At 39.1% G+C, this 13471-nt stretch overlaps 4 protein-coding genes across 11 annotated transcripts in view; all 4 read right to left on the bottom strand.

The window, feature by feature from the left end:
- Positions 1-10786, bottom strand: part of LOC309500972 (uncharacterized protein) — an 87899-nt gene extending 77113 nt beyond the window's left edge. Inside the window, exon 1 of the mRNA XM_082172818.1 lies at positions 10751-10786. The gene's annotated coding sequence lies outside the window, so the exon portion shown is untranslated. The remainder of the gene's footprint in view (positions 1-10750) is intronic.
- The window catches only part of LOC309501372 (uncharacterized protein), a 137629-nt gene that overhangs the window by 59964 nt on the left and 64194 nt on the right, over positions 1-13471 (bottom strand). The gene's annotated exons all lie outside the window — the stretch shown is intronic.
- Positions 1-13471, bottom strand: part of LOC309501807 (uncharacterized protein) — a 116617-nt gene that overhangs the window by 53851 nt on the left and 49295 nt on the right. The window lies entirely within an intron of this gene.
- The window catches only part of LOC309498809 (uncharacterized protein), a 266922-nt gene that overhangs the window by 40646 nt on the left and 212805 nt on the right, over positions 1-13471 (bottom strand). For 4 of the 8 annotated variants that reach the window (XM_082169722.1, XM_082169720.1, XM_082169725.1 and 1 more), the window contains one exon: positions 375-633. In XM_082169722.1, coding sequence (XP_082025848.1) covers positions 375-432 — 58 coding nt within the window. In that variant the 5' untranslated portion in view covers positions 433-633. Of the gene's footprint in view, positions 1-374; positions 1733-10764; positions 10792-13471 lie in introns of those variants that run through there. The other 4 variants (XM_082169718.1, XM_082169721.1, XM_082169719.1 and 1 more) reach the window with 3 other exon arrangements.

The raw sequence follows: 13471 nt of genomic DNA on the forward strand, positions 1-13471 counted from the left end.
CGGAACTACATGGAAGCCTCCGTGGACCTACCCGTCCCATGTATATAAAGATAATAAATTCTTCGTGTACGAGGATTAGTCTGATCATTAGGTATTAGGTATTTGTACACCATTGAGGGCATATTTATGAATAAAAATATTGATTTTAGATAATAAAATACCTAAAAAGCTACACATAGTCCCTTTAAACTTAGTTTGACCTGATGTTGACAATCAATATGAAACATCCTTTTAATGACCATTTGTTAAAAAAACAGAAACTTTTGCAGCTATTTCACAGTTGAACTGTTTATATCTAAATGTGATGAAGTGCTTGAATGTTTCTAACATGAATGTTCTTCAGCATCATGAATGAATGAAGAATAAACACCAACCTCTTTGTTCTTCAGGATCTTCAGTGTGTTTCATTTTGCAGGGTTCTGGATCACTCATGTGCTCACTGTCCTCTTTAATAAACTCAGTCTTTGCAGATTTCAGCTCTTCCTGATGCTCGTCTTCACTTGTAGCTGATGGGAATGTACAGCATTTATTTGAGAATTACTGTGGGAGGAGCTTAACTGATGATGTGACTGATGTGGGAGGAGCTTCACTGATGATGTGACCGCTGTGGGAGGAGCTTCACTGATGATGTGACTGCTGTGGGAGGAGCTCCACTGATGATGTAACTGCTGTGGGAGGAGCTTTACTGATGATGTAACTGCTGTGGGAGGGGCTTCACTGATAAGGAATTGTAGTGTGGGGAGTTGATCTGCCAAAATCAAAAATATATAAGTTACCGAGTTTGTTTTATGCTTATGGACTACAGAATATAATAATTTTCAGTCTTCACATGCAATCCATGTGCATTTTATTACCATCATGTTTTCTAAGTTTCTATAAGAAAATGCATATACATCAGTCATCAACATCAGTCTGTTGACACCAATGAAATGAGCTTTAAGTGTCAATTTACAGGAGATCTGAAGACATCAGCATAATAAATTAGGTGAAAACAGGATTGTCATGAAATAAAGAGTGTTTTCAGCCGATCTGTTAATATTGATGAGCCTCAGACTATCAACACTCATTCAACAAGCCATTCAGGATCATCAGCAGATCATCTCACTTTATTCTGAGTGTTTGCTGTTAGAAAAACATTATTTGAGTCAGGATATATGGGTAGTTGACAAATGGCCAAGAAAAAGTACTTTTTTTGGAAAACATAACTTTTTAAGAAAAAATACATATATTTATGAAGTATGAAAACTGTAGTTTCAGAAAATAGTAGTGGTCACTCATTTTGTCAATGACTTCACATATTTTTTTCACGTTTTCACTGAACAGTACTGTAAATGTGTCCTATGGTGTGACATTTAAAAAGTACTAAGAAATTATATTAAATAACATAAAAAATACTTGAGATAGAATTGTTCACATTATTAAAACATTATTTTCTTAAAGTGATATTTATTTTACATGAAAGTACTAATTAGAATCATTTTCACCATGGATAGATGAACCTGATAAACTTTTCCCTACAAATGTCAATAAAACTTTTTCGCCAACCTTACAAAACTGTTTGAAATTGTACCTATTTAAGAGGAGATATTATTGTAACTCCCCTAATGCCAAACTTGACTCTTTTTTTTAAAGATATTTTAAAATAAGTATATTTTTCTGTTGTTTTATGTTTGTCACACCATAGGAAAAAGCGTCACACTAAAGGACAAAGATAGTCATTGCATAAAAAGAGTCAGAATATATAGTGTTTATTGTAACAATGACGATACACTGCTGACGATTTAGCGACCTTCTTCACCAACAAAACAACAGCTATCAGCAGTCAGTTCTCAGCTCCACACACACAGGAACCCAGACCGACCCCTTCCACAGCCAATACCCCTCTGTCCTCCTTTTCTCCGCTAACCGAGGAAGAAGTATCTACACTTCTCCTCTCCAGTCACCCTACCACCTGCACGCTTGACCCCATCCCCTCACACCTTCTACAAGCCATCTCTCCCACACTTCTACCATCACTCACACACATCATCAACTCATCCCTCCACACTGGCACCTTCCCTACAGCATTCAAGCAGGCTCGGGTTACTCCACTGCTCAAAAAAACAACGCTAAACACATCATTGGTAGAGAATTACAGACCTATCTCTCTCCTACCATTCATTGCGAAGACACTTGAAAGAGCTGTCTTCAACCAACTAACATCCTTCTTGTCTCTAAACAACCAGCTGGATGTCAACCAATCTGGCTTCAAGAAAGGACATTCAACTGAGACTGCATTACTGTCAGTCACAGAAGCCCTACGGATCGCAAAAGCTGCTTCCAAATCTTCAGTCCTCATTCTCCTGGATCTGTCTGCTGCCTTCGACACGGTGAATCATCAGATCCTTCTGTCCACCCTCTCATCACTGGGCATCACAGGAACTTCACTCCACTGGTTTGAGTCCTATCTCACAGGTAGGTCCTTCAAGGTCGCATGGAGAGGCGAGGTATCCAGAGCACATCAGCTGACCACAGGGGTTCCCCAGGGTTCAGTTCTTGGTCCCCTCCTCTTCTCCATCTACACCACATCACTGGGACACATCATACAGGCACACGGTTTTTCCTACCACTGCTATGCTGATGACACACAGCTCTTCCTCTCCTTTCAAGCAGATGATCCCACAGTAGCTGCACGGGTCTCAAGCTGTCTGGCGGACATCTCCACATGGATGAAGGAACATCACCTGCAGCTCAACCTGGCAAAGACTGAGCTTCTCGTCCTCCCTGCCAATCCATCTCTACAGCACGACTTCACCATCCAGCTAGAGTCATCATTAATCACCCCATCAAGATCGGTCAGAAATCTTGGAGTAACGTTTGATGACCAGCTGACCTTCACAGATCACATTTCAAAGACAGCTCGATCATGCAGGTTTGCACTGCACAACATCAGGAAGATCAGGCCTTTCCTAACTGAGCATGCAACACAACTTATCGTCCAGGCCCTGGTCATCTCTAGGCTTGACTACTGCAATGCCCTTCTGTCTGGACTCCCAGCATGTGCGACCAAACCCCTACAGATGATCCAGAATGCTGCAGCTCGTCTTGTCTTCAACGAGCCCAAGAGGGCCCACGTCACTCCTCTGTTCATCTCTCTGCACTGGCTACCTCTAGCTGCTCGCATCAAGTTCAAGGCACTGACGCTTGCTTACAGAACTATCACAGGCTCAGCTCCCTCCTACTTTCACTCACTCCTACGAGTCTACATCCCTACCAGACACCTAAGATCGGTCAACGAGCGACGTCTCGTGGTTCCATCACAGAAAGCCACAAAATCACTTTCCAGAACATTCTCATTTACAGTTCCATGCTGGTGGAACGCTCTCCCCACCCTCATCCGGAATGCAGAATCCCTGACAACATTCAAAAAACAGCTGAAAACCAATCTCTTCCGTGAGCACTTAACCTTATAGAAAAAAAAAAAAAAAAAAAAAGAAAAAAAAAAAAATTTTCCTTTCCCTTTGAAACATCACTTATCAGGCTTATGCTACTCTGAATAATACCTGAACTTCGTATTTTGAGCACTTCCTGCGTTGTTGTTGCTTTTGCCTCTTTATGATGACTCGCTGAATTTAGTCCTAATTTGTAAGTCGCTTTGGATAAGGGCGTCTGCTAAATGTAAATGTAAATGTAAAGGAGAACATTTGTTTTTTTGTTGAAACTTTATATATTCGTTTTAAAAGCTTGTTAAGGAGGTCTTGTCCTATGGTGTGACATCTGTGTCCTATGGTGTGACAGGCCAACTCGTCACACCAAAGGACATTTCCTATGACATTTTCTGTCACACCAAAGGACATTTGAGCTTTTGTGGCAGTTAATAACCATGCTAATACTAGCTGAACTGTTATTAGCAATTGGCATGATACATTTGAATAATATTACATAGTCCTGCTGTCAAAAATACAAATTTTAATAAAAAAATTTAATTTAGGAGTGTCACACTAAAGGACAAAAAAACTTAACAACTTCAGTGGTCTGAAAACATAGTTAAATATTTGAACAATTCTGAGAGAAATACTTGCCATGTGCACTGCTCATGGGCTTCATAGGGGTCTTCAGTCACATGACCTTGAATGGGGTCTTTCAACTAAATTTAGTTGTCCATGATATTGCCCAACTTAATATCAGGTTATTGCATAACACCAAAGGACATTTTTTTCTGTGACAAACTTTATTAAATTCCTACACTTTTAGAAATGTATGTATAGGAAACGTGATGGCCACTTAGTGAAATAGACACTTGCACAATTATGCCAGGAGTGTTCATTAAGATGTTTAAACATTATTTTCTTTATTTATAAAAGTTCATATTTATGAAATAATGTTGTCTACCATCACACCATAGGACGATTTTGAGATTTGGCTCAAAGTTGTAAAAAATAAAAAATAATAACTCGGGTATTTAAACAACAAATTCATGTAAAACAAGAAAATGTTTAACCATTTATAGTATTCTAAATGATGAAAATGTGAAATAAATTATTTTTTATCTTCTGTGACGGTGAAAAAGCCACGTCACGTCAACTACCCACATGAATAATGTAACAGATTTGTGTACAGAAACTGACAATGATCATAATACTCTTAAAAATAAAATAAAACATAACGCTTCCGGTGTCAAACTTTATTAATATTTATCTATATTCCCATGGATGTATAGATTTGAGATTTCCCTCGTCCGTTACTCATACAGTAGGCTAATCTGCCAAAGATAAATGTCGACAAAGATATAAAGGTAAACATGAAAACGGCAACAGCAACACTTGGGGTCGATTCCCATAAATTCCCCTCACAGATCTCAAACTTTGACTTGACACTCAGTAACAGTTCTCACACAAACATCGAGACAATCACACAAACGAACACAAACTCGCTCAGGTCTGAATGAACTCAACATATTCTCCTCATGTAGGTATGTGGACATATCAATAAATAGCGCCCGCCATTTTGTCCCAAATCTCTGTGCTGGATTTTCCCTCATCACTCTGAGCGGGTCTCCTCAAATGCGTTGTTTTCATTGGCTCACTGTGGGAATCCTTGATTATTTTTAGCCAATCATGTCATTAGGGTTTTCGGCTGAACATTTGTTTTACATTTTTGCTAGTCAGGCTGCATTTTCCTCCTGAACGGCGATTTTAAACAAGACGGAAGAATTCAACTGTCAAGAAATTATTTTCACCCATTTTGGACACTTCTCAGAGGTAGGTGGACATAAAGAACATATGTTTGTGGTGTGCTGTACAAAGTTTCATAGCCATTTAAACTCCCCCACTTTTTTTATGACTACCGACACTGAACGTTACCTGTAGAAGAGCTGTCAAAATGCTGCGCGTCGTGTCCGCTTAACTTTTTGTGTGGTCTCCTCCACTTTCTTTCCTCCACTGGCGTTAGAATAGTTAACTCTGTATATATATATAACTCTGTATATACTTACACAACTGGAAATGGCATGAATCAACCAAAATCCATCTTTTAAATTAAGGATGGGAGCTTAGCAGCCGGTCCTCTGTGCTCTGTGCGCACAAGAAAAAAAAAAGATGAGTCGCACTGCAGGCAGGAGCGGAGAATGTGTGCCGGTGGCCGGAATCGTTTGTTCACTGTCAGTTTTTAAGATGTATTAATCGGGCCAGAAATGTATTGATGTGAAATATAGGGGTTAATTAACTGAGTGTCTAATTTACAAAAGATTTAGCCACCTCCTTTTTGATGAAATATGAATGAATGAAAGCAGAGCGGGAGGAGAATGAGGCAGCAGAGAAACAGGAGAGACTTGGATTTGATTTGTGACTCAGCTAAAAAAAAAAGTCAATGGGCCATTGCCTAATGTTTTAAAAATCTGGGTAAGTGTAAATACAAAATTACAATGTGCTAAAATAATAAATTAGAATATCAAATATGCATAGAGGTTATGCAGACTTGCAGATTCTATTTTTATTTCTATTCAAATCTGAATAGAAATGAATCCTCAAATGAATGGACAAATCAAAATCAAACATAAGTTAGAAAGTCTAATTGAGGGATAAATCAAAGAATAACATTGCAGGGTAGCCACTCAATTTTGTGATGACATCACACGCATAAGCCAATTATCACTTAAAAAATACTCCAAAAGCACAAATAAATTTTTTTAGAACAGCTAAAGGACCAGCTGAAAATGTTCTGTCTAAAATGCCCAAAATACAAGACATAATTATTTATCATTTGAATTATTAAAAATTTGGCCTTTTCCTGTAGATAATGAGGTTCTGGGCCATTTATTTGCATCTTATTTAAACTAATTGGCTTGTGCTTCCGTGCTTATCCATTGCCTGTATTTAATACAAAATGTTAATGATTTTCTATTACCTTTTAGATGTCAAGATGCCTCAGAAGAGAAAAGGCCAAAATGCAAATCGCAACGCCAGACCAGGAAAAGCCAAGCAACATGTTATGGACAATTTTTCCTCCCTGCCTGGTGCATTAAATGACCTTTTGAATGGACATGTGGTCTACCTTTATCTTTGCTCATATGAGAGTAACCGGGCAAAGACTGTTAAGTTCCTGTCTTCATTTGAGGAGCAGGGACCAGTAAGACTCCTGGAAGCTGCGGTTATAAAGGTAGTGCGAAATATTGAAAGGTTTCAAAGGCTTTCGAGGCCGATTGTGTTTGAAAAATTTGACTCAATGTGTCGTGAGAAGTTTTCCTTCCTACTGGAGCAATCTGAAACCAAGCAACTCAGTCATGCAAGTGAGATGGAGCCTGAGCCATCACCTACTCCTGCAAAGGTTTCTGTAATTTCTCCTGTAAAAAACACAAGGAGGACATCAAAATGCGAGTCCTGTAAAGTATACAAGAAAAGTCTGCAAATTATGCGACAGCGCCAGCTTGCCATGCAGAGGGAAAAGCTACAAACAATTAGACGTTTTTCATTTTCAAAAAAAAGGGAGGCTGTGAAAAATCTTAACCAAAAAATTAAACGGAAGGACACTAAAATTACTGCACTAAAAGAAAAGCTAGACACTTCAGCCAATGCACAAAACTTAAGTGACACCATTAAAGCCCTTTCAGGTTTGAGAAATAAATACAAAAGACTGAAAAGACAATATAAGAAGAAAACACATGCACAGGGAGAGTCATCTAGTGAAGTGAGAATCCAAGAGCTGGAGACAAAGTTGGAGCTGAAAGAAGAGGAAATCATACACCTTCAAAACAAAAAGCTAATGCTTGAAGAGAAAATTAAGGAATTGGAAGCAGAACAGAAAGAAACCAAATTGGACAAAAAAACGTATTCTGCAGATATGCGTATGATGGTGTATGATGCTGTAGCAGACCAGGTTCCAACAAGCAATGTCCCTAGGCTTATTAAAAAGTTCTCTGCACGTTTTGGAGTGGCCTTGACTGATGTGCCTCATAGGTCCACTGTGGAAGCGATGACCCGTGAACTTGGTGCAATTGCTGACCTTCAAACAGCCGAGGAAATACTCGAAAATAAAAACACCACCCTTGAATTTGACGCAACCACACAAGAAGGGGTCCATGTAAATAGTGTGCACATAACAACAGAAACAAAGTGTTATGCTGCAGCTGTTGACGAACTTCCTGGGGGGACTGCTGAGGATTACAGTACCCATATAATAGAAACAATTGATCATCTGGCCAGTGTACATTCCTATTTCTACAACGGAGATTATCAGGACACACGAAGTAAAATTATTGACAACATATCAAACACACTAACTGACAGGTGCGCGGCCAACCACGCTGCAATACTGCTTGTCAATGAATCATGGGATAAAACTTTAAATGAGCTCAACTGCCATTTGCATCCCTTAGATTCGATAGCAATCAAAACCCGCTGCGCTTTAAAAGAATGTGAGGATACACTGGCATTGAAAAAACTATGGGGAAACGACTGTTCTGCTGGAAACATTGTGATGGCAATGAATAAATTAAGATACAAAGATGGAAAAGGAGATCCACGTGGCTTTGTAACATTCCTGGACAACCAGAAATTGCCCAGAGGCATACTTCCTCGTTATAGGGGAAATCGGCTTCACATTCTTTTCCACATCTGTGGAGTCTTCATTCAGTATTACACTGTTTTCATGAAGTTTTTGGAGAAAGGAACATCATGTGGCGGTTTGCGAGCAAGCTTGCTCTCCGACTTCAGATCAACCACAGGCCACGTTCAGATGCAGGTTTTGGGCCTTTTGGGAAAACTGCTGACCGGTCCATGGATGAAGAAATTCTACAGGGCAGCAGTGAACCAAACTGACCATGTGGAAGCAATATCTGTGGTTAAGGAGGTGGTCACCCGACTGAAGGAGCAAAGGAGCCCCTTGGATCTCTTGACACAGAGCAACGATTTTTTTGGAGATGCTCTTAAAGACTCAGATGCAACTCTACAGAAGTTGAGAGATCCTCCAAAAGATGAGGACCTGTTCAAGGTCATGATGGAAGCTTGTCTTGGTGTCATTGTCGAGGTCTTAGAAAGACAATATAAAAAATATTTTGAGATAGACCTGACCGAAAAACTTAAAGAGGAAACCAAGTCCGCCAGAACACACAACATTGATGCAGAGGAAATCATGGGAATGTTTAGTGCATCTAAAAAAAGATCCCCAAATGCCACCCTTTGTTTTCTCTCATGTAAGATGAGGGCTCAAAAGAACAAAACTGTTGGATTCCTTGAAGACATGGATACAGAAAAGAGAGATGCAATTTTGAAAAAAGCTGTGAAGCTGGGACAGGTCCAGAGGCAGAGGAGGAGAGTAAAGCAGAATGATCTGAGGGAGGAGCTGAGTAAAAGGCAAGCTATGAAAGAACAAGCAAAGGAGACAACCGCAAGAAACAAGCTGGAAAGAAAACTAAAGAATATCCAGATTAAAGATCTCGAAGAGAAATTTCCAGAGCTTGAAAAGTCAAAACTCGAAAAGATCACAGAGCTGTTGTCTGGCAAAGCAGTTGGAAGGAACATGTGCCATGTTTGGTGTGAAGAAGGGAAACGCATTGTGTACAATGGAAGAATTGTAAAAATGAAAGCGAAAGGAAAAAGGTGTGTTGTTGCGTACTGGGGGGAGGACGAATCCTATGAAGATGCAACTGATTTTGACATGTCTGTGTTTGCGCTGGCAGCCGATCTAATTGCCGATGATCTTACCATCTAACAGAATATATATAGTCTCTGTTAAGGGTGTGACAATATATCGATCACCACTTCTCTGCCAGATCACCAATCAGCTACAGTGTCCTCTTGCCTCAGCCTTTCTCTGCTCGGAAATCACCTGCTATCCACGGTCCAGCGTCATCTCAACTCACCTGCAATCCACGGTCCAACCTCGTCTCCAACTCACCTGCAATTCACATTTCAGCGCGATCTCCAACTCACCTGCTATCCAAGGTCCAGCGTCATCTCCAACTCACCTGCAATCCACAGTCCAGCGCGATCTCCAACTCACCTGCAATCCACGGTCCAACCTCATCTCCAACTCACCTGCAATCCACAGTCCAGCGCGATCTCCAACTCACCTGCAATCCACAGTCCAGCGCGATCTCCAACTCACCTGCAATCCACGGTCCAACCTCGTCTCCAACTCACCTGCAATTCACATTTCAGCGCGATCTCCAACTCACCTGCTATCCAAGGTCCAGCGTCATCTCCAACTCACCTGCAATCCACAGTCCAGCGCGATCTCCAACTCACCTGCAATCCACGGTCCAACCTCATCTCCAACTCACCTGCAATCCACAGTCCAGCGCGATCTCCAACTCACCTGCAATCCACAGTCCAGCGCGATCTCCAACTCACCTGCAATCCACGGTCCAACCTCATCTCCAACTCACCTGCTATCCACGGTCCAGCGTCGTCTCCAAACAATGTTAGTGTGACACAGGGATCATTTATTTCACTTATTTATTTAAGAAAACGGGGGCACATAGCACATGAAAACAAATGTAAATGATGAATAACATGTAGTATGTTTTAAAAAAAGTAAAAAAAATCGCATGTTTCTTAAAAAAAATTGATGTATCGTAGGTTATTTGTGTGCAATATATAAAATAAAAAAGTTATGTATATATAAAAAAAAAAAAAATGTGTTTCTACAGTCAGCAATAATGTTCATGATTTTAGTTTTGAAAAAAAAAAAAGATATAATTTTCCTTGGATCATTGTTTTCCATTCAATTATTTGTATTTTCAACAACTGCTCATCAGAAAAATACCATAAGATAGGCCAAATCAGTCATTATGCGTGTTAAAATTAAGTTTTAACACATTGGATCCAAAGCACTCTATGAAACCCATCTCCACAGAAAATTTCATTAAGATATCTTGAATATTGAAAAAGTTATGAGCATTTTTGTAAAAAATGACTCGTTTTCGGTCACACTAATTTGTTTTAACCTTAGAAATGAGACAATAATAGGCGCTGATTACTGAACTATAAAATGTTGTAACTTTCTTAATACTTGACATATTTACTTTTTTTTTCTTTTTTTTTTGAAGGGGGTTCCCAGGTCTTTCCACATATGCTATCCATTTGTCTATTTGTTGAGTTTGAATTTTTTGTCCACATACCTACCTCATGCTCGCTGCTGCTGCACTAAATGTTTATTTCAGAAGGAAGACGCCAGAAAAGACGCGCAAGTATCGCTGTGATCGATGAAAACAATACAGAAATGAGTCTGTCGCTTAATCAAACTCTATAAAGTGTGTGTGATGGAGAAATACCGTGAACTGCTCACCTCTCCTCAGAAGACTCGACGACGCTAAAACTCTCTATGAGGGAAGAGAGACGGCGCGAGCGAGCGGTGACGTCATCGGCCGCCAACGCACGCGCGTACGGGACACCCCCGCAGCCAATCAGGGCCACGCAGATTCAGCTTTACTAGTAGCCTTACATTATTATTATATTAGTACTTTAGTGACTCCAGTTACTAAAGGTGAAGGGAACTTTTTCAAGTGAAGCACAAAATAGTCAGAATAAGCAGAGGAGGATCACCTCCATCCAGTCTGAAAAGTGTTTTGGCCTGTAAAGTCCGGCTCAGTATATTCTGTAGCGTCCTAAGACAAATAGTAAAGGCATGTTGGTAAATTAGCACCTGTAGAATTTACTTTTGTTGAAACCCCAGATAAAAGTAGAAAACTACTATTATGTTTAGATCCATGAGGCAGTTCGACATTTCCTTACTAAAGAAAAAACACTGAAATAAAAACACTTCTACAGAACTGTACTGTAACAGACTGTATTCTTCTACAGACTGTATTCTCGTAACTTTTACTTTATTCTACTAAAAGCTACTAATTACATCTTCAACAGTGTAATAAGATTACTGTACTATTTTAAAAGAGTAATTCCTTATTTTACTTTTAGAATAAAAAGTAATTAAATTACAATAATGCATTAATTAGTTAGTACTGCATTGCACCCAACAGCCAACACTGTAAAAAGTGATTCTGAGTTTTAGTCAGGTGGACAAGTAAAATCATGTCCTGTCAACTTGCAGTGTCTCACTACACAATAGGATGAGTTATAACAACCTCAACTTGAAGGGAAATGGAAAACTTAAAATAAAGTGTTTATATAACAACAAAACATAGGTTATTTCAATTTTCTGCCTCATGCGCATGTGCCAGAAACTCTACGTCATGATGACGTACTATTTTAACAAATTTGAGCCAGACGCGCCATCGCCATTTTCTGCACGAGAAGACCAGATCGACACGAGTTGCTGATGCGAGAAAAAAGAAGACGAATGAGCTCTTATTTGAACGACTACAGATGGATTTTTATAGTAAGTATACCCTGATTTGAAAGAAGTCGTCTTTGACTAGTAAAGGTTAATGTTGGTAAATAGATAGAAAAGTGTACATATAAGTTACTTTTTAGTGTGTTCTTGATCGGATCTCATTATCGTTAGAAACACAGAATGACCAGTAACGTTAATATCTGAAGCACCGCCGCCAGTCCATATTTGTGTTTGCCATTACGAATAAAAATGCTTGATTTACTTATGTTAAATGCCCAGTTGATATTTTTTCAAATGACATACCATAATGTTTTTGAGCATGTGCAAACAGTGAGTTTTCTGTAGGCCTATATAGGTAACTTGGCATGATTTTGTATTAGTATAATGTCAACTTTCTGTAGTTCATAATCACATGATTAAACTTTTATGTCAATGGTGTTACCTGTGAAGCCCTAAAGAATCATGAATTTCAGGATTACGTTATTATATAAAACATTTTCACACAATAAAAGCTATATTTACAGCACTGCTCAATTTTATATTGACAGCAACATCATTAGTGTAACATTAAATGCATCACCAGAAGTAGAAATAAAGTTGTAATATTTTTTTTCCTCATAATTGTATTTGGGAAGTAAGATGTTTTAGGGCTGCACGATTATGTCAAAAATCATAATTGTCGATTATTCCCTTAATGGGTGATTATTAATTACAAATTATTGAATGACGTTTTGAATAGCCTAAAGAATATGACTAATACTGATAAATAAACGCTTAACAAGGTTAAGCTATTTAATAGCAGTCTCAAACTCGTTTACACTGTCAGTGAAATGTGACCCAATTCCGATTTTTTGCTCATTTGTGACAGAGATCGGATGTGTTCTATGACCGTGTAAACAGGAAAAAACGAATGCATTCGTATTTTCAGGCCTCATTCATATGTGGAAATAAATCAGATATGTGCCAATGCGACTGTCATGTAAACGGATTTTCTGAGGCATTAGGCAACGTCTCCGCGGTTTAATGACGAGAGAAACCTCGAATTTATTTATTTGATAAAAATAAATAAAAATAAAGATTAATTTATTGACAAAGAGATACACAAGAGTAAAATATCACACTCACTAAATACTACTAAGGAAATTGACTAAACTACTAACAGAAAATGACTAACCTACTAAGAAAATTAAATCAATAATCAAACAGAAACTACAAACAACTACACAAATGGACGTTAACAATGAATGCCAAGTAGATGAGCAACGGATTGGACGAAGCAATGAATGGGCGATTAGAAGTCTATGGAGGAGTCAGTTGTGGTCTTTCTAGATGCTGGTATGAGAAGCATTTACTATGAATACAGATAATGTGTCTAATGTATCTATCTGCATATGATGACCCTAGATACAGTCTCTACTCAAATAGCAATCTCATATAGCAACAACCTAATGCCCAGGCCTTTGGGAAGAGGTTCGGTTAGCTTATATTTACGTTCCACGTGGTCGGCTGATCAGTCCCTGTGATGGGCTACGTCTTCCACTGGTATCTTTCCGTTTGCAGTGGGAGTAAACTGGATCACTTTCCAACAGTTGCAGAACCGCACTGAGTGCTGGATGTTCGCTACTGGTCCTTGTGTTATCCGGAGAACTGTAGGTCAGGCGGTGGTCGATCCGCAGGATCCTTTGCAGGCTAGAGGTTACAA

The sequence above is a fragment of the Leuciscus leuciscus genome (genome assembly GCF_965113295.1).
Source record: "Leuciscus leuciscus genome assembly, chromosome: 1".
NCBI lineage: Eukaryota > Metazoa > Chordata > Actinopteri > Cypriniformes > Leuciscidae > Leuciscus > Leuciscus leuciscus.